The sequence below is a fragment of the Chelmon rostratus genome, chromosome 23 (genome assembly GCF_017976325.1).
Source record: "Chelmon rostratus isolate fCheRos1 chromosome 23, fCheRos1.pri, whole genome shotgun sequence".
In the NCBI taxonomy this organism is placed as follows: Eukaryota; Metazoa; Chordata; class Actinopteri; order Chaetodontiformes; family Chaetodontidae; genus Chelmon; species Chelmon rostratus.
Window position 1 is genome coordinate 1440793 of NC_055680.1, and position 27647 is coordinate 1468439.

At 42.5% G+C, this 27647-nt stretch overlaps 1 protein-coding gene across 1 annotated transcript; it reads right to left on the reverse strand.

Annotated features, from left to right (window-relative positions):
* Positions 1-1354: 1354 nt before the first annotated feature.
* On the reverse strand, positions 1355-14255 carry LOC121626912. The gene is made up of 12 exons (XM_041965659.1): positions 14190-14255; positions 13625-13753; positions 12977-13224; positions 11541-11706; positions 10278-10479; positions 10048-10181; positions 9545-9690; positions 8607-8755; positions 8187-8393; positions 7938-8032; positions 3981-4105; positions 1355-1602 (listed from the first exon to the last, which is right to left on the reverse strand). The coding sequence occupies exons 1-12, from the start codon at positions 14204-14206 to the stop codon at positions 1355-1357; spliced, it is 1866 nt and encodes a 621-aa protein (XP_041821593.1). The 5' UTR covers positions 14207-14255.
* Between the last annotated feature and the right edge of the window lie 13392 nt (positions 14256-27647).

Consider the following 27647-nt stretch of genomic DNA (forward strand, 5'->3'; position numbering starts at 1 on the left):
GAGTAACAACATGCTCAGAGTCTTTCAGTTACCTCAAAGCACAACTGAGGCTGAGAAGAAAGTACAACAATGTTAAGACTGCTAAACAACAAGTAAATCCTGCATTCAAAGGCCAACTTAAGTAAAAGTAAAGAAGCATTATCAGCTAACTGTAGGGAAAGTCTTGAGGTAAAAGCACTGGTCCTGCAGTAAAATGACCTCAGTGTGCGGTTTGATGTTATTAGGTCGTTAGTATCAATGCATTCATTCGTAAGCAGCATTTTACTGTTGGAGCTGCCTGAGGTGGAGCAAGTTTGAACTACTTTATATACAGTTAACTATTTTAGTCCAGTGGCTTCAAACCCAAATTCTAGCCCCCTCCAAAGGGTCTTTAGATAAATGTGAGAAGAAAGAAGAAAGAAACACATTCTGAGGCACACATTTGTATTCCTTTTACAGTCTTGGCTCCAATCTTTCCTGTTTTTTGTGTGAAATGATGAATAATTTGACATATTTTGTCCTCAAACAGTCATTCAAATGAAATCGTCTGAGAAGCTTAGAGGAGAATCTCTTGAACAACACATACACATTTGAAACAAGACAAGAGACTCCGACTATACGCTGCTTTTTTGGAAAGTGACAATCCAATAAGGTTTGGAAATACTGTTTATTTCTAACAATGCGATGTCTTTTGCAAGTAAAAAATGTCCGACTTCTTCCTCCACTGATCCTGTAGTTGTCACTTATAGTCATGGTGGTGGCTGTTCATCAAAGGTTTCACAAGCTTGCTGAATATCCACTCTGTTGCCAGTTTATTAGGATCCTCAAGCCAAAATACAGCAGTTGTGCAATAAATCCTCCCTTCATGCAGCTTATAATGTTCAATTTGTTTTGAACCTGCCTGAGATTCAACTTTATTGTCAATTTTGGGCTGTTGTTGGTGCAGCATTATACTGAGAGAAGAAAAATCTAATTGTCTTTGGTCTGTAGCCAGTGGACCATGTTGGTGATCACTTCTAAAACTTAACTGCTATATGAGTGTTCTCCATCACTGTCAGTCAGTCAATCAAAAAGTGTCACGCACATCAGAACTTGAACATTTGCTAACATTTATGACCATTCATGAACATAAAATTTGTTTGATATTTAGGGCATCTGTTTCCATAAACAGCAGATTTTCATGTTAATGGGAGATGATTGGGTAACATACAAAGTGTAATACAGAAAAGTGCATCAGCTGTGACACAAATATATCAGTGTAATGATGTTTATGAGCACATCAGTGAATATATTTTTATTTAGTTTGCTTTTCTTCTAGCACACTCTGATGTCTGTCCATCACAAGACCGGGACAACACTGGGTGCAGAGTGTTCCCTACGAGTCCTCCTCCTCTTCTTCACTGCTGCTGGACTCTCCAAACAGGTCTCCCTCTGCAGAGACTCGACTGGCTGAGCCGACAGTCCTGGACGTTGGCCTGATGCTGATGAGGGCCGGGCCGTGGCTGAGGCCAAGCAGGACGCAGATCTCTGGCCCACGAAGTAGCCTCATACAGCCGACATGTGCATCCAGAGAGAGCACCGACAGGATGCTGCATGCCTCCAGGTCCCACAGGCTCAACTGTCCTGGATCATAACAGCAGCACAGAAAGTCACATGGACACTTTCCGCTGTGTGTGATATGTCAGTGAGGATAAATGTTTCCTAAGGTAGTAATGTGCATAGTTTTGTTTTTGTTTTGAGGATTTCAGTTCCAGTTGATTTGGCAGCACATGTGGTCACTGGTTTGAACAATACAGACCCCACAGTTCCTCTAAACTGAAATGTTTCCCCAGGAGCAGCGCTGGTGATTTTAGGCATAGTGGTTACAGCTGAAATTGCAAGTCATGTGACATGTGCTGGCACAAAAAGACTTTTTCTTATGTACAACCATTACAAAGGAGGAGCTGTGAAAAGATGAGTGTTAGTTTTCACAAACACTCTCAAAGAACTAGCTGGATCTTTGAAGGATGTGCATCCCCAGTATACATGCAGATCTTCAGGACAAAGCTGCTTAATCTCAGTTTCAGTCTCAGTCTAGTGGTCTTCATCAGAGCGCAGAGGAAAATAGTGGTCATGACATTCATATAAAGGAGTTAGCAGATTATTGCATGAAAAGGTCACATGCTAATTAACTCCCTCAGGTACCATATGCATCTTTTTGGAACCTGATGAAGGCCGCTGCGACAAAAGTTTGTTGACGTGGCCAAAATGAATTGATTAAACCGAGATCAATCAGCAATGCCCTGAAGATCTGTGTGTGCGCTACTGTTTTAGCTTTGGGTGTTCAGCTTTGAAACTCAACAACATCTTCTTGTATTATTAATTAAGGTCCAAAAAATAAAAAGCACTGCAAACAGGCGTATCAGTAAATTATTTTCATGCCATTCCTGTGGCAAGTCAGCAGGAAGTCTGGCTCAGCCAGAGAGAGAACATGAGAAGACTCCAGGGCCGTGGTTAGACCAACGGACAAACACAGCCCGCTCATTCATTTGAATGAGACCAGTCCAGCAGCACAGCGGGGGTGAGAACGCAGGGGGGCTCAGGCCAGAACTGCAGGTCTGACCCCTAAAAAAGCTGAACCAGGCTCAACTTTTGCTGCAACACAGTGTTATCTGGCAAGTGTTGGCCACACAGGCCCCTGTGTTGTCCCCAAAAACAGGGAAGACAGAGGAAGCCAGGAAAAAGTTTTCAGCATGTGGTCACGAGGATTAATCATTAATTAATTAATTACACTGACATAATTAAAATAATTGTGCTGAACATTGTGCCTTAACAAAATTGAAGGAGGTTGGAAGGCTGGAAGGCCCCACAGAGTGGGTGTGGACGCTCTCCCGGCTTTGTGGCACCAGTTGAGGTGGGACAGATTACTTTGTTGGTCTTACTGATACAGAGTTTAGTGACAAATAAGAATTCCCTATAAAGCACTGGCCACCTTCCATCTGAGCATATTTCTAACCAGGCAGAATAATTCACCTTCGTGGGTGTGCAGGGCCTTTAAGTTTTAGTTGGCCACTGCTGATTTAATAACCGCTGTCATCAGCTGGAGCTAAGTAACGCCGATTCTGTGAGTTACCCAAATGATTAAGGTGATCGCCTCACATCAATATCAATCTCCTGTTAAACTTCAGCTCATCCTATAATCATTTCAAGCTAATCACCCTAAAAGCTCTGAAGCAGGAAAACATTAGACCACGTCAGTGCTGAGGTTTCAGTCTGTCTGTGTAGTTCACACTAACATTAGTTTAAGCTGCAACAGTTAGATTTCAGGTTTTAATTATCTCTGTTATTGGCCAGACACAAGATTAATTTTCTATTTTTCTTGGCACAGGAAGTACCAGTGCCTTGTTTAAAACCATGTAGACCACAAGGATAGGCCTGGAGTTTAATTCATAGAAAATAATCACAATTTAAATGGAGGACTCCGCCAGTAACAATGATAATGACTACATACAGAGGCAATTACAGAATGAATATACATTGAATTTGTGAATGAATAATGACATGAGCAAACCAGATGGGTAGATAAATGTTTCTTTTGATGCATTGACCCATTGAGAGAAAAAACGATTAATACTTATTTGTAATTATTTTAGCGTGAAAGAGTCAGTTCCTCCAAATTACAATAAACTTGGAGTTTACTTAAGCTTCTCTGTGATTTTCTCATTCAACCACTTAACGATTTATCAAATATAATAAAATTGTAACAGCGAGTAAATGAGCAGTTGGCAGCTTCATTAAATTCAAATAGCTGTGTATATCAGGCTGGGACGGCCCTGATTACACTTGCTTGAAAGTGTGAAAACATGCTGTAATATGGCACCATAATGCGAAAGAGCCTTGAGGAAACAGTTGGTTTTTAGCACCAGAGTGTGAAGTCAAACACACACCTCAGTCATATGACTGAAGTTCACACAAATCTTTCTTTATACGAGATATTAATAACTTGTAGTCCTGTTTCCTACCTGACAGCAGAATGGCTTTGCGTCCTCCCTCCATCATGTACAGCTTACTGGAGACTTCCATTGTCAGGTTTCTATAGCCACAGATGCTCCTGTGGCGTCTGCTGATGGTATCCCAGACTTTCAGCCTATCAGAGCGAACATGGCCGACACTAGTTATTACAAATGAGACCACAGTTTCCCATTCAAACATTTAAAACTGTGTACAGAATTCACGATTGGTTTAATCTTAGCAAAATGCTGCTGGAACCCAATGGCAGCATGATTAGCATTAGCATCTCAGACAACAGCAGGGGTTTTGACTGTGGTGTGAACAGTAACAGAGCCTGAAAGCCGACTGCAGGGCTGGATTAACCCAAAGGCCTGGAGGAAAATGAACTGTAGGACCTTATTCACCCATGAACTGCATTTTTTCTAATGGTCACCAGGGGTGATTCCACTGGTTGCAACAAGACGTCAGTTAATGTGTAAGTTTATGAGAAAATTACCATACTTGTCATTTAATTTATTACTTCAGGAACCATTTTCAAAAATGAGTGTATGGTCTTAACTGCTAATTTCCAGTTCTTGGTCAGATCCAATCAGGATAAAGATGGAGCAATGGTATCCTCTCCAGCTCCACCCTCTCAACCAAATATTTTCTCTTCAGCCACAAAAAACCAAGATGGCTACAGCCATAATGCCAAAGTCGAGGATTCACAATAGTCCACAAACAAATGGGTGACATCACAGTGGCTCCATCCACTGTTTATTATGCAGCTTATGGAACCACCTGGAGGCTTTTACCAGTTTAGAAAATATGAATCCATTTATCAAATTACCAGTCATTGCCACACAGTGGCTGACAGTATGTACAGTATTTGATATAAGCTCATAGATTTCAATGTCAAAACTCATCATCAACAACAAATGGTCCACTTACAAGCCTTTTCTGGAGCTTTCAACCGCATCTCACAGTCCACAGTTTGCTGACTTGTCCTGTCATCACCTGACCGTGACAGAATCTTGGTCATGTGAGCTGCTGAGACTGTTAGATGCAGTCAAATGCTCCAGATAAAGCTACAGTAGTGAGTGGGCCTTCAGTTAAAATTGAGAGGGGCAGAATTTTATACCTTTTTTTATACTTCAGAAATAACAAAGAGGTGAAAACACAGCCACTCTCAAATTTTGAATAATGAATTGCAAAATAAACGGTTTAACAAATTTGGGAACCGGGCGCAGCCTCCAGCTCTGTGGCTGCTGAGAGAGTCAGGCACCACAATGTTTTCCCTCCACAATGAATTCCAACAGCAAGTAGCCTAAAAATAAATAAGATTTATATCAGATAATGGTGGAGCCTGATGTGTCTGAGATCAGATGTCTGACGTCATAATCAACATGATGCCACGTTGTGTGGACAGTCCTGTTGGAGACAGCTGTTCCAAAGAGCATACAGTTAAACATCAATATGCATGTTAATACTGTGGCTAATCAAAGTTCAGTAATCGCTGATGTGTAGAGGAGATAGAAAGCTGTGTGCAGTGTGTGTTCTTATTCTGCTGACCGCTAAGCTAAGTTGCTACCCCTGTAGCAGAAACAGCAAAATACAGACAGGTGACAAATTAAAGGAGAGACCTGAATAAAGGAGAAACATAACGAACACAGATGCTCTGCATGGTAAAATTAAGCACCTAACATCCATCCATGCTCTGTGGCATGTATAAAAATGCTGAGCGGGCCCAGGTGATTCGGATTTTGGATCAAGACGGCAAGAAGAAAAGATGGAAGCGACTTTGAAAGAGGGTTCATTGTTGGGGCACAGATGGCAGGAGCTTCAGTCACAGAGACTTCTCAACCGGCTGTTTTTTCAACAGGAACAGTGTCTGAAGTGACGTCTGCATTGAGATCTGTGGGGAAAGAGTCAGAAACTGTGCAGCACACATTCGATGACCGTGATGCTCGTGCATTAGCGCGATAAGTCGGGAAGAACAGAAGAGCAAGTCTTCCTCAGGTGATGGAGAATGTCAGCGCAGGACGTGATCAGACTGCATCAGCGACAACAGCCGATCACACAGAGAGGGATAATGTAGCAGAGTTGCAGTGCATGAATCCCTCATTACAAAGATAAATACACATATGAGAGTTCAGTGGTGGGAAAAAACCCCATCAGCACTACAGAGATGCAGCGTGATACGGTCAGATGAGTCGTTCTTCATATTCTCCACAAGTGGGGAATAGAACGGGCCTGAATGCTTGAGCCCTACAGACGAGACTGTTTGATCCGGCTCAAGAGGTAATTCATAAATACAATAAAACCGACTCAGAAATACAAAAGAAATTCTCTTTACAGAAATCTATTTATTTTTGAAAAAAAAAAAAGAAAATACCATAAACCAGTAGACTAACACATCCTTCTGGGTCACGTAAAAGGCAAGCCAGTGTCTCTAAGTTAGTTTGCGGCAACATGCTCGCAGTGATAAAAAAAGGCCAATCTCGATCATAGTTACAGCTCAAAACATGCTAGACGATGAGTTGTTCTTAGATAAAGATAGATAAGATAGAAGATAAAGAATGCTCTTTGGCAGAGTTTGGATGCCCAACAAGAAGGTTTCACAAGACCTATTGTGGTCAACTAGCTAATAGACAAGAAGCTAAAACCGCATTCAAGAATGTGTGAAGGAGAGCCTTCCTGCTGCTGTGGTGCTGCTTGAATTTGAGAAAGTAAAATTGTTGCACGATGTCAGTTTGTCTCTAAGAGTTAATGGGGATGAAACCTGATGTGGAAACTCAGTGATATCAGGCGTCTGTGTGATTTGCAACATTGGGATTTGAAAAAAAAGATTTTACATGTGAAATAATTTGAAGCAAAATTAAAGCTGTGGCAAGTGCAACTGCAAAAAGGAAACCCTGTGCATTTTCATACTCTGCAAGAACAATCTGAACATGCTGGTGACTGTTAAAACTCCTTCAGGTATTTGGTGAGAGGCTTCAGGACATGAAAAGTAAACAAAAGGAACAGAACTTATTTAACTTTATTTGTGGAACTGTGGAACCAGCTCAAGTGTCTGACCATCTACAAGACAAAATCACTGAGCTGCAAAGCAACTAAGAGCTTGAAGCTACGTGCACCCTTTCAGTCCAGGGGATTTTACCAAAACACTGTATTGACCCTCTGCATGTAAATGTACCTTTATGACCAGTGGCACGCACTGAAGCCGACTTTCTGATGTAACCGTTTGATCTCTTTTATTATATTATAAATCTTGCAATGGAAAGCTGAACTAAAATAATATGGAAAAATCATATATATATTCGTATATCATACTTAACTTGACTGATGACAGTACTAAGTGACTCTGTCAGGACTATTTTTATGAGTCCCCTTTCTGCTAGCCCAGTTGATCCAAATTTGTGTGTCATGTATTGATCATTCAGTAAATGAGCTTTTACACGGTGAGCATCACCTGATACCTCAAAGCTTTGTAATGTTAACGGTGCTCTTAAAGGTCAAGTCAACAAAACATTTTGAAAAGCGATAAAATACCAAGCATACTAGCAAATGTTGTATTTCAAATGGTGTTTTTCTAATGTCAAGCGTGCTTTATTAGTTATTTCCTGGTGTAGATCACAAACCATGTTGAGGATTTGTGTGTATCACTGTATGACTGATGACTGAGTTGCCCTGTCTTATTTGTAAAGGATGAATAGGGGTACATCTGTACAAGTTAGAATCAAATTTGCATGTACAAACATTTCATTAGAATGTTTGGAGCTGTCAGTGGTCCAAGGTTCAGTATCTGTTCAGTTGTAGGGAGATGGAGGCCAGCAAGTCTTTGATGGGTTCAAGGCAGCGCTGCAGGGAATCCAGACTGATAGAATTCAAGGACTTAATGAGACACTAATGGTAGGACGCAGTGGCGAGGTGATGAACAGCATGTCACTGTGCTGCTGTCACTAATGAAAGCTGAACACACACAGTACCTGTTGCTTCCTGTGACCCCAAACACAACTCTGTCTGTACTGTCTGTGATCGCCACGCAGCAGACGCCAGCCTCATTCCTCAGTCTTTCCCTCACCTAAAAGAATTTGCACAAAACATAACGAGACCTCAAATCATCCACAAGGCAATCACACAAATTGCTGATTTTGGCCATCAGAGAACTTAAATCCATCAGCTTAAAAAAGAACAGCTGAAGTTCAAGCAAGCTGAAACCAACGGTGACAACCCACCGTTCCTTTGTGCAGGTCCCACAGGGTGATGCAAGGAGTCCTCTGCTCTTGGTTGTAGCTGGTCAGCACCAGGTGGCTGCCGCTGTGGGTGATAGCTGAAGTGTGGAGGCTCAGCAGTGATGTTGTATCCTCCAGAGTGTGGAGGTGTTCCTGCGAAACCATGCTGAAGACATTGAGGTGGTGGGCAAAATAGGAGCACACCACCACCTGCAAAATAAAGAAGTGGAACAACTAGTGACAGTGTAATAAAGCCAAAAATGTTCAATTTCCCTTAGATTCATAAGTGAGTAATATTATGTTGGCCTCCATCTCTCTCTCTCTCTCACTGCATTTCCTGTCATCTTTCTACTGTTGGTGTCAAATTAAAAGCAGAAATCATGGCAACATGGAAATATTCTCTGCAGATAAGAATGGAGAAACCTGTTCATCTTCACTGAGGAGGTACTGATCTATACAGTTGTATTTCTCTCTGTCCAGCCTCCTCATTGCCTCTTTCTTCCTCTGCGCCTCTCTCTCCAGCCTCCTCTTCTTCGCGGACTGCCTCTCTGTCCGAATGTCCCACGGCATCACTGTGGCAGGGCAAGAAAACTCAAAGTCACTTAGCACGACAGGCAGAGTGTGACCCGTCCAGACCTGTGCTTCATCTAACCAGATGTTAGTGGCTGATTTAGTTTTTATAGCAGCGGAGCATCAGTTATTTAGTTCTTCAGATTAAAGCATGGGTTGGTGATTTTTATAGCTTCACAGCTTCAAAAACAGCCCAAGATGTGTCTGTGAGGGGTTGAAAGGGCTGCACACACCTGCAGCTGGAATGTAGAGTTTCAATTACAAGCCAGTCATTTGAATTTGTTTTAAATTAATTGCACTGCTTTTCAAACAATCGCGTTTTAAGATGTCTATTATCCAGTGACACAAATCAGAGTGTGGTCATTCAGTCCCTAATTTTAAATGTTATTTTTTTCATGTTAATTTGAAAGAATCTAGAAAGACACAAAATCCAACAAGAAGTGGCTTTAAGGAGTCAGTTGAGGATAGTTAACAGGTAATATTAGAATTAGACAAGGTTAGTGTAAAGACTAAAGGAGTATTGAAGGAGTTGGAGGAATAGTGCCAGCAAAATTCCACTGATGCTCTTCTAAAAATACCTCAGTCTCCCTCGCTGGCTCGCCACACTCCACTAATGGAAGGGATATTATCATGCCACTAAATGCTTGCTATCAAAGTGATCTAGGAGCTGATGTTAATACTGATACTGCACTCTGTAAATTGATATCCCGCAATAAAATGCGAGCGTCAAAGATTTTTCCGTCATCACGATGATGACAGGTATCTGTTTACAGAGGCAGAATCAGGCTCACGTGTTGCCTCTCTCTGCGGTGTCACGTCAGGCTGCAGGTCTTGGACACTGCTGCTGCCGCTGCTGCTCACAAGCGACTCTCTGTGGGATGGTTTGATCTCATGTTTGATAACGCCAGACTCCAGATCCCAAAGGATCATATGATCTCTGCAAACACACAGAACAGACAGAAATTTAATGGGTTTTTTAAGGTCCACATGATGAATATACTCTAAGAATAACCTGATCACCAGCGTTTCAACATGTGATACGTTGGTTTTTAATTTCATTCAGTTCTTGTGAACATGATAAGCATTTCTTTTAATCTAAAGGAGGAATAAATGTAAGTAGGGTGTCTGGATCATAGGGGACCTCAAATTAAACAACCCATCCATTCATTCAGAGACCAGAAACTGATTTTCTTCACCTTAATATTCGAGATATGTCTACTCTGCACTGCAGTGTGAAGTATGCCTGTAACTGCAGACTTTCCACGCTCGCTGTGTGTCTCAGATGAAGTCTCACCTGTTCTCTGATAGGCCAAGAAGAGTCTGCCCATCCTCCAGAAGACGGTACTCATGCTGAGGACAGGGAACAACTGTGATCCCAGTCAGTCTCCTCACATAGCGCCTCTTAATCAGATCATACACCAGCAGAGTCTGGAGGTCAGACATGATGTGTCAGTGTTACTATGACAGGGGGAGGGTTCAGTAACCCTGTGAATAACACAGAATTAACATTGAAGAGAGTCTGACCTGGAAACCACATGAGGGGGCGTCCACGCTGCGGACTGTGCTTCTGTTTGTCAGGATGTAAAGCTTTAAGTCCTGTGCGAGCACTACATCAGTGCTGCCGCAGAGGCCGTGCTCCACTCTGACTGGTCGGCAGACGAAACGCCGTCTGGTCAAGTTCCACACATACACCGTCCCAGCTCTGATGGAGCGGCACACAGCATACCTAGCAGCAGAGGGAGCCAGACTCCAGCAAAGGAAGACAATGCCACAAACGTGGACTGCATGGCACATCAAGTGACTGTTTTGATGGGAAGTGCTGATCCTGACACCAATACTTCATATTTTGTTGTCAGAAAAAAATGCAATCAAATGGAAAATGCCAGGAAGAAAACAGAAAATACAAGCTCCCCACTGGCACCAAGCACATGCAGGAGGTTTGGGGTCACACTTGGTGCACAACATAATGAAATTATTTCATCTCATGGCGTCCTGATTGAATATTGAAAATTTTTTCAGCATAATCACACAACAAAAGTAGAAGAAGAAGTGATAGAAATACAACATTTTGGTGCTTTGAACTATTAACCTTTGAATAGGTGATACGCTTATTAATAATTACTATATTATTAACATACAGTTAATAGCTGTTGTTATAGCATAATTAACAGCGTGCACAACAGAGTGTGAACTTAATGCGCAGCGATAATCACAATTGATAAGTTTGTTGTTGGAGTATGTGTATTTAAAGTCCTGTTTTAAACCCAGAGAGGACATGTGGTCATGCAGAGTTTACTGATCTTTAAAAATGTCTGTGGTTCTTTACTACTTGTCACTTTATTGTAAATCAGTACTTTTGTCCATGTTGACTTAATTTCATGCAGTTTTTCCAGTGATCTGATTGGTCAGTGGTCAGGCTGTGGTTAAGTTTTTGTGTGTGCCAGCCCCTGCAGACAAGGTGGGTGCAGTACAACAAAACCAGCCTACAACAAGCACAGACGTCACCTGTCTGGTGTGGATAATAAATACTGTGAATGGTCTATGAGTACGATGCTGCTGTTTTTAGTTGTGGGTGATATTCTATACAAAAAATACTGAAGAACATTGCTAAAAAAAATGATGTCTCAATTTCCAAACACATTCTATCACTGTTTCTATTGGATGTGCCAAATGTGAAGCTGTAAAGCTCTGAAAAAGTAGCGGCAAAGTACTCAAAACTGTTTCTGTAGTAGTTCCTGCTACAATATAAAACACAGAGTGACTACTGTCAGTGCTGTAAGTGTGTACCTCTGGCTTCTCCCCATAGGGATGACCTCCTCTGTGCCGTCACTTCGGAGCTTATGAATGTTATAGGTAAGAGTCTGGTCGCTGATCCTGGAGGTCAGATCCCACAGGCGAAGGTACTTCTCTCCGCTGCAGATCCCCACGCAGAGGCGCAGATCAAAGCACAGGCCTGGAGCAAAGGGGAATGTCAGAGCCTTTGGGGTGGAGGAAAAACAAATCTGCACTGACCTCTACAGCCCACCCACCCAGCGGCAGTCCCAGCACGATTGTTGGCTGCAGTGACTCTTCAAGGAAGATGAAGGAATTTTTATGATCTGCTCATTGTTTCTCCCAAAAGCTCCCCCTTGTCACTTGGTGGCAGATTAAAAACTTAAAATTCATTGTTATTTTTGAAACAATGAGCCTCTAAATTCAGACAGAAGCAAACAAAACCACCTTCTCACTGATAGCCATACATTGATTTTGCTGGCTAAAATGATGACCGTCGCCTCCAGATTTTAGCATCTAGAGCTAGCTGCTCCTCAGCTGACATCTTATTGTTCCTGTTTGACTTGTACCAAAATGAGAAACCAGCAAAATGGTCTCAAATATGCATCTGATGACAACATACATATCATCATGCTAACTCAGTGTTTTTGGATATTGAGTATTGTCATGTCTCGTCAGATCTGTTAAGTGTTTTTGTTCACGAGCGTCATGTCTTGTCTTACACTTCCTGTTTTATTGTGAAACCTAACTCTCCTCTTGTTTCAGGCCCTTGACTTCCCGGTGTGTTTCCCGCCTGTCTGATTGTCTACCCCGCCCTAATTGTCTCCACCTGTTCATTGTTACCTCGTGTATATATAGTCCGCGTCTCCCTTTGTCCTGTGCCAGATTGTCTCGTGCCATGTCTTTGTACCAAGCCGAGATTTATCCAGCAGAGATTTATCCAGCTTTATCCTTGTCTTCCTGTAATTGCCTGGTGTTTTTTTGTAAGTAAGTCATTGTTGAACAAGTATTTTTCTAGTCTAGATTCGATTCATTTGTTACTTTGTATCTAGCCATTTGAGCCTTTTTGAGTTTTTTGAAATTGACTTTCTAAATTATCCTTAGCCTCTTTTGTTTGTACTTTGTTGCCATACGTTGTATGTGCTGTTGTTATTTATCCTGAGCTCCTTTTGTTAATAAATTATTCCTTTATTTTGAAATCTTGCTGAAGTGTCTGAGTTTGCATTTGAGTCCAGAAACCTCGTGCCTGCGGGCTTGTCAAGTATAGCCCTTATTAGTGCCCCATGTGTGCTATATTAGCTATTAGCATGCTGACACCTTGACAGACCTGCAATGTATTATCACTGCTGATTGGGGGAGGGACTTAGCAGATGGTTAATTGATCATTCTGCCCCCTAAAACCCCTCTGGGTATCTGCATGCCACACTTTGAGCTCTGCTGTAAAAAGTAACCTTTGGTCAGTGCTGCGGGGAAACGAGTGACGTGCTTGTGGTCCTCTGTCTCCAGGTTCCAGGTGACCAGCTCAGTGATGCCAGTGCGTTGGGAGGGGCAAAAGGCCACAACGTGAGTGCCCGCCCGGTTGACAGCGATGTGGGAAATACAGTCCTGGCTGCAGCCCAGTACAGACCGCAGGTAGAGGAAGGAGTCAGTGCTGAAGAGCTCGATGTGAATGATTTCACTGGCCGCCTTGTATGGATATCTGACAGAGAGAAGGTGGTAACAGGAGAATGTCACTGATTGTCAAAATTAAGTCCAGGGACATCAACCTATCTCTGGGGAGGTACCACAGGTCCCGCAGTTTAAGTTTGAATTTAATACCCTTTATTATGTTGGTGAGTACATTTTTCTTCTTAGCATTTTAGCCCTCAAACAATATTTGGTTAGAGTTGCAAGCCTTTCAGTTCCCTGCACCCGATCCTCCCTTATATTTCAGAAACATCAACTTCTCCTGTGATATACAACACTGTCTGACAAATATGTAACTTTTTGCACTTTGTCTGAGGCACAATGCAGACACAAACACATCCACTGAGAGCTGCCGGATTATACAGGGACTGTACCCGCATTTAACCTGCAGTATGTTTCTGTTGTGTGTGTACCTGCAGAAGAGCAGCAGGTAGTCTTCAGTCATCTCCACAGCTTGCATAGAGGCAGCACCTTGCTGAGCAGATAGTACAGACATCACAGTGCCCCCCCTGGCGCTGAATACTGCTGCCTCACCACCAGACCTCAAACACAGAGAAGAACTGTCACATGTTTCTATTCTGAGCGATTAGAGACTGACTAGCACTCGACAGCACGCTGTTATGGCAGGTAGAATGATTTATCTCGTCACATTAGACATCTGAGATGTTACTGGTGCCTCTGACATTATGTACACACATGTTTCACTTTCCATCAGCTCTGAGCAGCTCTCTGTGTTATGTGTTGTGTTAACCCCAAAAATCAGCGATTTTAGTCGGCATCCTGGCTTATTTAAAGGCCCATTCTATTTTTTCACTGCATAAATCTGAAGCACATTTAAATCCATCATTTAACTTTCACTGTTGGAATTAACTGGGTAGTGGTAATGCTGTAATGTAGTGTGACAGTAGAGCAGAGCCGAGTTGTAAAGTCAGTGAACTTATTCAATAACGTTTGCAAGCATTAGCTAGTATTACCCACCTTAAGCTACTGGTCATACCAGACCACGGTTACAGCAGTCAAACCTTTGAGTGTATTAAAGTGACCCACTTCCTGAGTGATAACAGGCTACATGGCAGCGAGCAGAAAGCTGGTGAGATTGCGAGGGAGCACTTCCTCTTCCTGCACTTTTGAAGACTGAGGCTTTCTAACCATTAGGTGAGCTTTCGTTTAACACTGACACACTGAAGAGAGTGAGGTGTAAATGAGCTAAGGCTGAGGTCTTCCATATCGTTATCGTCCATCTTGTCTTATATTACCACCAACAGTGACCTAGTTTGTTGTTATCTGATAGCTCCTCTGGTCAGGTGTGAAGGAATGGCTTCTGTGCTAATTACTCTGAGAGGGTCCGTGCCACTGCTTTTGATGCAGTTTTAATCAGATGGAAGCGGATCGAAGAAAGCTTGTATTGTCTTGTTATCCTCTGGCCATTAGCTTCAGTATCATTCATCCATGTTACAGGAGCGAAGGCACGAAGGCATCACCGCCGTGCTGCATTACACTGGTGAGGCACATGAGTAGTGGCCCAGCTTAATAATTCACAGCTGTTTCCAAACCCAGTGGTGAAATCTGTCTGGATACTATGGAGGCCTGATTTCACAGCTTGTTAACAGATATGTGATATATGTGATTATTTAAAGACAAGGTCACTCGTAGTGACACTTGTGGCTCATGCATTGTGAATGTGATGCTGCTGAGATCGCCGTCATTTCACAGAAGCTCCTTTTACGCTGTTTGTTCAAGGCAGGAATGTTGTGCCCCTATTCTGTAACACTGTTGTGTTTTAAAATGTACGAACGCTGAAAGGGGCCACATTGTTCTGCCGCTAAGCCGGCATAGGATGTAGTAGCAGAAATAAATTGACATCTGTGCATGATGGGGCGCTGGCGGGACGGGACACACAGCCGTCACGCTAGATGCTGACACTGTTGTGCTACACGTCACATGTCTTTTGCTTCAGTAACACCAGCTATATAGAGCCACACACTGGGCCAGATCTCTGATGAAACAAACAGGGTTTTAATTATCAAGTGGTAATTTTTCCAGTGTCACACTACACTCGCTAAAATGTCTGTGGACAGCGTTCTTACTGTCTTCACAGCACAGCTGAGGGAATTTCTGAGTTCATACAAACACTGATACATTTGGGTTGCCTGCAGTTATTACTGTGCTCTTGCACTGATGAGCGTTTGATGGGTTTTTTTTTGTCCTGTGTTTTGCCTCTCAGGACAGGCCTCTCCCAACACTCAGCTGGAGAACACCAGTGTGACTGGATGTCCTGCAGACCCTCAGGGGTTAAACAACTACAGTAACCCCCTCTGCATGTTTTAAGTTTATTCCAAAAAATGTTTTACTAATCATTTTTTTATAATCATGTACAATGTGCATTTTTTATTCTAATGAAAAGACACATATTGATAAAAACTGAGGACAACACAACAATGCTCCCCCAAAAAACCTGATTTTGTTTGATGTAAACTGTTTTTCAGTCTTGAGGTGCTTTCAGAGGTTGCGCCACCACCTCAACTGTTTCCAAAAAAATATTCTAATTAGCTATTTGCTAGATTAATATAAGTGGTGTCAAGTTCCAGGTGCAGGATATCATCTCAGGGTGCCTTCAGTGTAATCAGCATATCGTAGATGACCAAATGTCCTGAGCTGGTCAAACCTGATTCTGTCTCACCTGTAGGCAAACAGTACGTAGTCTCTGATGGAGTTGTTGGACAGCAGGATAGAGCGGTCTTTGTGGATTGCCTCATGCTCCATGGAAATGTTAACACAGTGCAGCAGAGAGCAGGAGGACGCCAGGTCAAACACCTAACAAACACACGCAAGACACACACACCTATTTACACACCCAGCAACATTAGCATTCATTTCTTTCAGCTCAGTTTTGGTGTTCATATCTCATATCATATCATATCTGGCTCTTTAGCTGTCCGCCTGCTGTTTGAAGCTGAGCAGATGTGTACAGATGTGTGTACAGCTCTAGCTGTCAGTACCTTGACCCGATGACTTCCATCATAGAAGACCACCAGCAGCTGTCCTTCAGAAGTCGTGGTGACTATGGGAATGTCCACTGAATCACTCTCTGAATACACAACTCGCCCGGATTCAACCTCTCTCACCTGAAACAGAGATATTTATATATAGATATAACAGTATATTTCATCTAAATCTAATCTTTCTATCAATAACTGGCTATCCAGTGGTTTTAAACTCTTCATATTTTATAAAATACAAAGTTATTTTGTTTCTTTTCCTGGTGAACGATCTCAATTCTTGATCCTAATGGCTAGCAGGTTGTATTTACAGTGTAGTTCTTGTTACTATGTTTGTAATAACATTGTGGTTAAATGCTTCCTTAATATGATAGGACAGAAACATTGTAGTTCCTCTTCATTGAAACCAAGAAGTGAAGCTAAATGTTGTCCAACCTGCAGACTTTGTCGCATGCAGACTATCAGCATCCTATCATCAAGACCAAGGGTGACTGAATCTCCCACGACTCCCCCCACTGGGTCCAGGCTCCTGATGATCCGCCGCTGGTGCAGATCCCAAAACCTCAGGCTTCCATCTGATTCACTGGTCACACACAAGGATCCTCTCTGCCCCCCTCCCAGGGCAATCACATTGTTCCGGTGACCTCGTTAGTAAACACACCATCATTCACTCACACTTCATCATACATTTATAGCAAGCAGCTACATTTACACTTACATGCACATCAAAAACGTAGCAACATAATGTTGTACTTTAGTAGGTAGTCGGTGTGGACAAGCGTATACCTTATGTACTGTGTGTATTCATCAAGTCAAGTCAGGTTAAACTGAAGCACATGTTTGGTAATTCTGATATGCAAAGGTCTGATAAACCTGCATTTCGAAATAAGAATAAATTTAACCCTATATGTGAAAATCCTACCATCCAAACCTTTTGCAGAGTGGTTGAAAAAGAAATTTTGGACAATCACACAACAAATTACTCTTATTCAAACATAACCTATTATGAAAAATTGGCCATACAAGAACTCTCCAGAGACAAATGTTGAGGAGGCCTACCAGGTTGCTCTATCTAAACCTAGATCTGTTAGTTTGACAAAGAGTATCCAGAAAGAAAAACCTTTTTCTGTAATCTGTATTACCACCTATACTCCTCAGGCCCACATTTTTAAGAATACTATTATACTATACTATTGGCATATTCTGACCTCAGACCCAGCCCTCATTCAACATTTCAAAGATCCACCGCTTTTTGTTTACAAAAGAGGACCAAACTTACAAAATAAATTGGTGAGAGCCAGTATACTACCAAGCCCTAGTTGTTACAATTTACCCTTGTAAATTATTTTGAGGTACTGATGTATTGATATATTGATGAAATGATGAACTTATGTTTCTTGGTTTCAGTAGACCCTGTGTCTAAGGCTGTATCTGATGTAGGACTACAAGTCTCAAAGCTGGAATACAATCCCCATGATATCCTTGTAGCCTCAGCCATGTCAACACAGGTGTCTGGCATTATGCAATCAAGTGAAGGGATGGCCAGAATCCTTTATCTACAGCCACATTCACTCAGTGTGCATGCCCGAAGAAGGTCACAGACCGAAAGATTGCGGAAATAAATTGATGATTGTACAGAGTAGTGAGTGTGAGGTTGCTGTTTTTTGTTTTTTCATATAGCCCAACATCACAAATCACAAACTTGTGGGCCTTTGCGATCTGTACAGGTCTGGCTGGGTATGACACACTCCAACCATAGACCCTTGATTTGGATAAGGAAAAACAAGGCAAGGCAGTATGTGTGCCCCATTACCTCACCTGCCAGCAGGATGTGTTGGAGGCTTCCTGGGGGCAGCAGAAAGGTGGAGGAGGGCAGCAACACAGGCAGCGAGGACTGAGTACACTGAGCCAGTAGAGCATGGAGATAGCTGAACTTCAGCGGGTCACCTGGGTCAGACACATGGCTTAGAGATCAGGAAATATTCATGTAGTGGAGCACAATACACTCTGTAGAGCTACTGAGGGCTGATACGAAAACCCTTGGACAAAAAACTTTGCTTCCAAGTTGTTGATTATCCTCAACGTTCATGTCCTTGTACAAAAATTCATCATTCCCCTGGTGCGATTAGCAGATTGACTCATGGTGCTGAAGTGCTGGGTTTAACTTGCCTGCTGGCTAGTGTGTGAATGGTTAGCTCACCCGCTACAATAGTCAGCCAACTAGCCCTGCAAGTATTTACTATGTCAGCAAACGTGTAGCCCCATGTCTTTCATGAAGACACCTGAGTGAAATCTTGCTGCTGTTCTCCATCTACATTAGGGGTGTCCAAACTTTTTTCCCTGAGGTCCACATACAGAAAAATATAGAAGGGGCTGGCCCACCTACTAGAGGTGAGGTCTATAGCCTGACCTTTAGTGTATTAAAGTCAGAAAAATCAATTCACAGTTGGTCAAATATGCTATATTGTTGAATATGATTACAGAAAATCTGCCTTCATCACAGCTTTCCATAAATGGATTTTTATTTATTTATTCAGAAAAAGGGTTGGCAGCTCATTCTCAGAACAGCAGCCTCAGATTTATTCTTAGTCAGGATGGTGATCCCCCACAGTACACAGAAAGAACAATCAAGGGGAAATGAGATGGGTACATTTCAAGCTTGTTATTTAAGTTATTAGGCCTATTAACACACCTATTAATGTTTGTTAAAAACTATTATCAGAATTAACAGACATAACTGGATTTTATAACAGGAGTGTATATAATTTTAGTCAGTTATTCTGCTGAGTTTTATTTATTATTTCACCTGTGCTGGGTATATAAATCAGTCTAGGCCCTGATCATTCAGCTGCGGTGCTGATCCGGACAAATGTCACTTTGATCTGTATCAGTTGAGATCAGCTGATTTTGATTTTGATTTTGTGCACAGCAATGTGGACTCTGCGTGTTGACAAGAAACATGCATATAAGAAAGTGGTGCGCAAAAGCGCAGTAGTGACCTGTACCACGTGTGCCTTCACACTAGTTATGTGCATGCATGCTTTTTAAAGCACGGATATTGTGGAATATATTATTAACTGAGCTAAAGTGGGAACGACATTGTGGGAGCAGTAATGCTGCCTCCAGCCTTCTACTTTGCATTTCTTTGGTTCTGCCATGTTTGGTAACCTGGGGTAAACTTGTTCTGTGATTGACCTTTTCTGGTGGGGCAGCTGCCTTGTTTAACAGTAGCGCCCCTGGTGTTAAAACTAAGAAGTGCAATACACTCGGGCAAAAGTTTCAAGAGCGGGCCATATTCTGTTCTATTTATCAACTTTCTTGCGGGCCAAATAAAAATGGACTGCGGGCCGCAGTTGGCCCGTGGGCCGTAGTTTGGACACCCCTACCTCTCCTTCGATTTGAACATGACCAGCCATGCATCTGGGCAAATCCATGCCACCTTTACACAAACAAAACTTCTGCGATTAAATTCTGATAAATCAGAAATTATTATTATTATAATAACTGTTGCTGTTTCTTCTCTCGTTTCATTTTCATCTTACAGCATTTACATCATATGTCATTCTTTCTTCGATCTATGCATTTTCTTATTTTCATTCCTTTTTGTTTAGCACTTTTTTGTTAAATGGCTATAGTAAATTTAGCAAGTTTAGAATCCTCATTCAGATTTATACAACTCCACAGAATCCACCTTTTTCACTTGATACACAGGCACAGGTTGTATATCATATATTGTACTGTATATGATATATGACAGATAGTGTAAATAAATACTGACATGCATAAGTGAAAGGCAGATTGTGTCAAAGTATACCTTTAGCAACAGGACGGTCCTCTATAATCATTTGTCCCAGTCGACCCACAAGTTGGGAGGCCAGCTGACAGGGGTCCTGCAGCAGTACTGCTCTGGACATTTCCAGAGCAGCCGACAGCACCTCCACATCCACCAGCACCCTAGGGAGACATACAGTGTGTTCACACAGACAAGCTAACAGAGGGATGACCACATGCAGTGGAGAGCAGATAGACTGGGGTGTAATGCAACAAATGTGACATGCTGGGTTTTAGCTCATCTCAGTAGTACACAACATCTGTTCAGGCTGCAGCTGGAAATCAGGAAAAGATTCCTGATTTGTTGTGGGTGTGATAAGTGCTACACCAGGAACATGCTGGACGCTAAGGCCTCAATATTCTGCAAACAAAGGGCTGGTCAGATCACCTCACATCAGGTCACTGTATGCCAGGTGTGTGGAAGTGTGAAAGGTGTGAGAGTGGTAGAGGAGTGTTCAGATGCTGTAATGTGTATTCTCTGCGTATAATTCCTCATTCCTTTCTGCACTTCATATAGACTTTGCCAGGACTAGAAGAACAGGCAATTTGTTTTTGTTCAACAAATAAGTTTTTAAAGTCAGGCACATTATTCATGGTTCTGGGTATGTGTGGCTGGAGCATATCCCAGCATGCATAATGAAGGTTATATTATTGTCAGATATTGGATGAACTGCCATGAAATTCGCCATTTACACAAATTTGTTACTATCACCAACTATCAGTCAGTGAAAGTGTGCACAACTGTTGGCAGATAAGTGTATAACATCACTTATGTACCACTTGTGGTCAAAAACTCCTCATTACTAAAGTCCAAAGTCATTTGAGTGAATTTCTGTCAACACCTCATCAATTCTTTTCTTTGACTTTATGTCTTTTTCTATCGAGGTAAAAGACAAGTGTTTCGGCAAAGAATATCTTAGATGATGTGCAGAAGGCAATATCATTTTTGACTATTCTGATGCACCCTATGATAATCACTGGATGCCTGTGGACAGTGGAAACTTGAAGAAAAACAGTGTAAGACAACAGGACAACAGCCTTCCGCCCACCCTTTCATGGGACCTACTTGTCCGGCAGCACAGCCTTGTTCAGGTCCTCCTCGATGTCCAGGACAGACAGACCCCAGGCCTTGTGTAGCAGGAACTCGTAGTTGAAAATGCATTCAGACAGGAAGAGCAGGATTTGGCCTGAGTGGACCAGGTGGTAGGGCAACCCGTGAAGCTTCCTCAGGTTGAATCTGTAACTTTTAGTCTTACCCTCACCACCCTCTCCCTCATCCAGTGTCCATGCCAGTGGCTGAAATATGTGGTTGTGTTGCGACTTGTCTCTGTAATAGTCAGCGTAGTCTGCGTGCATGGCCATGCGAGAATCTTCTGTTTTTAAATAGTGGTTTATGCAAACACGGCTCAGCTTAGAATGCTTCCAGCGGTACACCCAGGTCCCATCTGTACTGACTTCAGTTAGGTGACTACCGAGGTCACGTTTCAGTCGAGCCCACAAGACATAAGGCACCCTTGGGTGGCTGGAAGAGGACTGACACGAGGTCGCTTCCTGGAGGACCTCCTCATCTTGGGCCAGCAGGTCCAGTAACTCCTGATGATGGACACAAACATGAATTGGATCAGAATTTTAAATTGATGCCATTCACATATGAGCCGTTATGGTGGACGGCCTTGGCTAAAATGACTTGTTGCATTAATGTGACCAAATGACATCAGGATAAGTCAAAATGTTGGACACTGAGACTTTAATTCTGAGAGTGAGATGAGAAGGTATCAATCTCATGTCTGTGGAGCTGGAGTTAGGACATTGTTAGCCTACTTTAGCATAAAGACTTTAACCCCTTGATGCCTGAATTTATTTAGAATTATATTAAAAAATTAATTCTTTGTGTTTTTGCTTTCAAATTGATCCTAAATTAAGAGGAGTTTGTTCATTTTTCTGTAGTACATAAAATCGATATAAATGTAGGTATGATGCAAATTAGCGACAACAGGCGTTAATGCTTGCATTTAAGCATTAATGCCTGCTGTCTCTAATTTGAATAAAAATACTTTTTTTTTCAAAATTCATAAATGTGCATCATAAAGGCCACAAAATTAGCTTACAACCATTACATTGTAACAACAATTAGAACAGGGGTTCTTTCACTTTGACCGGTCCGACGAGAAACCAGTGCTTGCAAAAGGTTCCTAGGTGTGTGTTGAATATGCACAAACCGGCATTAGAGGAATGCATGCACGATTCGGCTGCAATGTGGATTTAAGCCGTATGATGCGAATTCACGACAATTGGCGTTAAGGGGTTAAACAGGGGCTAGGTGCTGTACATATGACAGGTGGCCTAGGTCTGTCCAGTGTTAGAAATAGACTTGCCAAAGCCAAAACTTACCTCAACTCATCTCACTTGTTTAATCCATATAGAAACAGAAATGTGGCTACATTTCGTGGAGAACACATTTTAAGCTTGTTGTGATAGTGGTATGCATATTTTCAGACTAGCTAGCTGTTTCCCCTGGTTTTTATCACATCATGGTCGTTTTGAATTGTGTCTAACTTTACAGAGTTCTTGCAATTAAAAGAGAGGCAGCTTTGTGTCATCAGCATAACAATGTGGTCGAGGGGCAGCATGTGGCAGTTCTTGGTCATAGGGGGACCAAGTCAGGTGTCCGAGCCAGGATGGCCAGCATGTTATCACTGGCACAGACTTTACCTCCATCACATTATCAGCCTGGAAGCTATAAATATTCACTGTAATAAATTAGGTGTCAAGCAAGGCTGAAGTATCTTTAAGTTGATTTTCATTAATGATAATGTGCAGTTATGCAGTTTGTAGTTAAATGTCGCTTTCCCCACCTGTTCAGTGACACCCCAACGTGAGATGGATATCAGAGATGCAGCCCGTCTCACCAGCTGCCTCCCCAGTTCCCTCTCCAGGCGAGCCAGCATGCCGAGGTAGAGGCCCTCCAGGCTAGCTGGAAGGCTGAGGCTGGCCTGGGGGGAGTAGGAGGTCCAGAGCATGCTCTCAGAGTAGGCTGCTTCCAGGTACAGAGGGCAGGGACAGGACAGACAGGCCTGGACCAGCAGCTGCCACTGCTGCTCCTGCAGACACCGCTGGTCAGTCCACAGCTTGGTCTCTAATGTGGCTGTGATGTCAGCAGGACTGAGCAGAGGGAGGGACAGGACTGTGGGATGGGCTGACTGTTGGAGAAAGGTGAGAGAGAGGGAAAAATCTGTGTTGACTAAACTGTAAATCACATATTTACGTGACAATGTGTTTTTAATAGTGGTACATAATAAATAATATGCAAAAAAATGGTCAAATGTATGTGGACACCATTTCTCATGAACTGGTTCAGCTGCCTCATCCACATCCACTGCTGAGAGGAGCATAGAAAGCTCACAGAAAGGGACCAGCAAACGCTGAAGTGCATAAGAACTGATTGATTCCACACTAGCTCGGAAAGCAACGTCAGCACATTAACTGTCCATCGGCAGCTTCATGACATGGGCTTGCATGGCCAGACAGCGGCATACAAACCTCAGCCCTCATGTCCACCTAATGCTGTTGAGTAGCATTCAAGTTCATCTATTGCAATTCCAATGTACAGTGGAAGGAAAGCAGAGACTGAAGTATACAGCAGTGTGAAGAAAAGAGCAGAAATCTTAATGATTGAGCATACAGTGAGATACCTTCACCGGCTGTGCATCATGCGTTTGGCTGTGTGTGTGTCTCTCTGTGTGTATCTGTCTGCAGCTAATCTTGCAAACTACTGGACCAATCATCCTAATATGTTGTGTGCACTTTTATAACTGCATACAACATCTGACATATTGACTGCTTTGTTTTATACCATCATTGCTGCTGACTCCTCTCTCCTCTTGACTGGCCAGTAGGGGCTGTAAGTGACTCACAACTACTTCAGTTTGTAATCTTGTTTTCGGTAGGGACAATATAGCAGCACACGTTTCTGGTTATCAGCTAGGCTAAAAACAAGGCTTACTTACTCTGCTGCAGGCCACATTTTGGCCTTTGTTGTAGCTCGTCCAGACCACCTTTGCCGTTAAACCTTTTACATGCTATTCCTTCCTTCTGACCTACTGCCATCAATCTGTGCACATGCCCGAAACTCACATTTGAAGCAATAGATTCTCATCATGATGCTGCTGGTTGTGTAATACAATATATATCAATATACAAAGTAATATTGTACATTTTCTTTTGTTTCTTTGCTGTATCCACCTTACAGGTAATAAAGTGAAATCTGACATTTAATCTTCTTCAGTTCAGCTCTACTTACCTGCAGAATGTGAGTGCAGGTGGAGTCAGCGGTTGCAGATAAGATGAGATGGACATTTGGAGGTAGTGGGGTTGAGATCCAGGAGAGGTCTGCGCCATGTTCCTCAGACAGCTCATCTAACCCGTCCAGCAGGACCACCAGGGGCCTCTCTGCCTCCACCAAGCCCAGCAAAGAGTGGAACTCACTGATCAACTGAGGGAGGCCCTGGAAGAGACGAATAAGCCTTTAGATGTAGAATCAACATGTATACCAGGTAACCTGATTCAATCAGGTCAGTCAGAGCAAAAACAGTTAATCACACAGAGGCAGTTTGTGATGAAGGTTGCTATCACTTTAATCAAAAGCACGACCTTCCAAAGTCTTGGTCAGACAGGTGAGATGTGACGAAGCTGTGTTTAGTAGAGATGTTTCAGCACCTCTGACAGCTGTGTGTGGGGACAGTAGGTTTCAGCCAGCTGGACACAGAGACTCTGCAGGATGAGACGAATATTCCTGCTCTCGCCAGTGAAACCAATGAAGCGCACCAACGTCTTCACAGCTCTGAACCAGTGAGGCATAAAAAAAAAAAAAAAAAAAAATCATACTCGGATGGTTAATTTATTTGATTTTGTTTGGACTTGAATCTTTTGGTTTTAGATTTTTGTGTCTGCAAATCCATATGTTGAACACTAAAAACCAAAATACTTTGTTGGTGCCGTGTGATCTGCTTTACTAGCATCTCACCCAGGTAGCCAAGAGGATGCTAGCTGTGCTACTGCAGCGATGGTGGTGCTCTTTCCCCAACCTGGCGGTCCCAGCAGGAGGATGGGTCTCGTACTTGACTGCTCCACTGCCTTCTGCACATCATCTAAGAATGTCTGCCTCAGAGTGCAGCCCTTCCACCTGAGGGATAGAGGCAAATCTCAGTGGAGTTAAACAGACTTATGCACGTGTGGAAATATTGTTAAAAACGACACAAGTTCGCTCTGTCAGACGGTCGGTCGATCTGTTTGATGGCTGGTTACAAAAATTTCCCCCCTTTTGGCAGCCACAGGTTTCATTCAAGTGAATGGGCGTCACTTTGGAGCCTGAGTTCTACAACAATCCTGATTCCAAAAAAAATTGGGACACTGTGTAAAACTGAATGCAATCATTTGCAAATGAACTGTGTTTGCCAACAATTTTTTGATTAGTACAATCATGTGTTCACAAAGTGGTGAACCTCACTCCATCCTTCCAGGATGCTCCTTTCATACCCAATCATGATACTATCACCTGTTACCAATCAACCTGTTTACCCGTGGAATGTTCCAAACAGGTGTTTTTGGAGCGTTCCACATCTTTCCCAGTCTTTAGTTGCTCCTGTCCCAATCAGTGAAGCTGCTGAGGTCAGACATTACATATATTGTCTTTGTACTGTTTTTTTATTGCGTATACTGCATGTCAGAAAGCAAATTATCACTGTTTTATTTATGTTTTACCCAGCGTCCCAATTCTGGGGGGGAATCAGAGTTGTACATGGTTCAAATCTTTGGGGAAAAGGAGAGTCAGAGTCCAAAACATGGGGAACTATTCGAGCCTCGTAGTTGTGTTGTACCATCCACTTTTATACACTGTTGTTTGTCCCGATGTAAACTGCTCCACTCTTTCATGGAGACAGGCAGACAGTGACTCGGGTAATTCAGGCTACAAACACATCTCTTGCAAAAACGTTATTAACTTATTGATTAAGGTTAGCGGCTGAGCTACCAGTACACAACATTTTGTAACATTTTGTGTGGATGAGCAGGTGAACTTTACTGTAGCACCTTTTGGTATGACCGGGCTTTAATATGGTTTGTTAAAGCCCCTGAAAGTACTGCACCAAAAAAGCTTTTCTACACCGACCTGACACTGGGATGAATGGACTGAGAGCAAAACGAAGACAACTTCCAAAATATCACTTCATTTTCCTACGAACTAAACCTGCCATTTGAAAAATTAGGAAGCTGCTATACTACACTCACTAAACAATTGTACACATAGTGCCTGTGACTGAGATATTTTTAATCTTTACTGGGAAAGAGTCTGATATGAAAATATAGCTATCTTATGAGCCTAAATGAGGAGGTGGAGGATACTTCAGAGAATCAGGAGTCACTGTAATCTATATCGGTATCATCTCTCGGTAGTAGACAAGAAAGGCAACGTCCAACTCACAGATGGACTCCATAGTTAACGTGACGCTGTATTTCCTCCTGTATCTGCACTCTGACAGCTGCTCTCCTCACAGAGTCGAAAGGACCCTCAGTTTTGGTGACCTTCATTACTCTGGAAGAGTAAAAGCACATCAAGTAGCTGTAGTTGACTAATACAACACAGACACATTTAGTCGTTCATAAAGAGTTTCCATGAGTGTATATGTTGTACTTGTTGAGGGAGCTGATGACAGTCCGTTGAAAGTGGGAGGAGATTTGCTCGGTGTAGAACTTGTGTGACCAGCCTTTCTGTCCCCATCCCATGTTACGCTCATAGATGTTGGTGTGGCGCAGCTTCATGATGTAGACATAGAAAAGAAATAAAATCTATATAAGAGATGAAAATGAAAGCCAAAAGCACTAAATCGACAAAGCTCCCAAAAATCTACCAGGGAAAACCTGCATCACATTTTGATGATGCTTAAGCCTTGACTGGTTTGAGTGTAGCCCAAGTGGCAACCTCCCCGGGCTGAAAAATGAAGCCCAAGTGTCAAAAACAAGAAGAACAATAACGAGAACAAAAAGGATGAACGTGTGAGGGACTAAAAGGCATGACTGAATGTGATTTCAGCTGGAGTTTCTAACCACAGCAGCTGGATGTTTGCTTGCTCTGATAGTGAAAATACCTTTCCATGGAGCCGGCTCATAAACTGCTGGTGTGCTGCGCTGAGTACTGGATCGAGCTGAGTTCCTCCCTTCAGGAGGTCGGTGTACTGAGCAACGTGTTCATTCTTCGGGTTGTGGCGAAGGTCTGGGATGAGTCTCTTATAGCAATGGCAGTGCTCCTCTGGTGGAGCCTCACTGACAGACTGCAGGCCGGTCTCTACTTCCCAGTCAAGAACTAAGCATTGGAAAACAGACAAAGATGATGCTAATGGCTGTTGTTTGTATCAGTAGTCATTATCTTGACATTTTCCCAATTTGGAAGTTAACATGTGCCCCTAGAAATGAGGTCTTTTCTCTGCATTTAACTCATAAGTCTGTTGAAAACAATAAATCTGATTGAGACCTGGGCTGTATCAGCTTTTTAAAGCTATTAGCTATAATGCATCTATATTGGATCTATAACTGATTTAACTGCTGCTGTGAA

Coding starts and splice junctions, on each gene's coding strand:
- LOC121626912 (XM_041965659.1), bottom strand. Junction 10,182..10,277: donor CCCCCTCATGTGGTTTCCAG/GTCAGACTCTCT, acceptor TCTGACCTCCAG/ACTCTGCTGGTGTATGATCT. Junction 9,691..10,047: donor CTTGGCCTATCAGAGAACAG/GTGAGACTTCAT, acceptor GTGTGTTTGCAG/AGATCATATGATCCTTTGGG.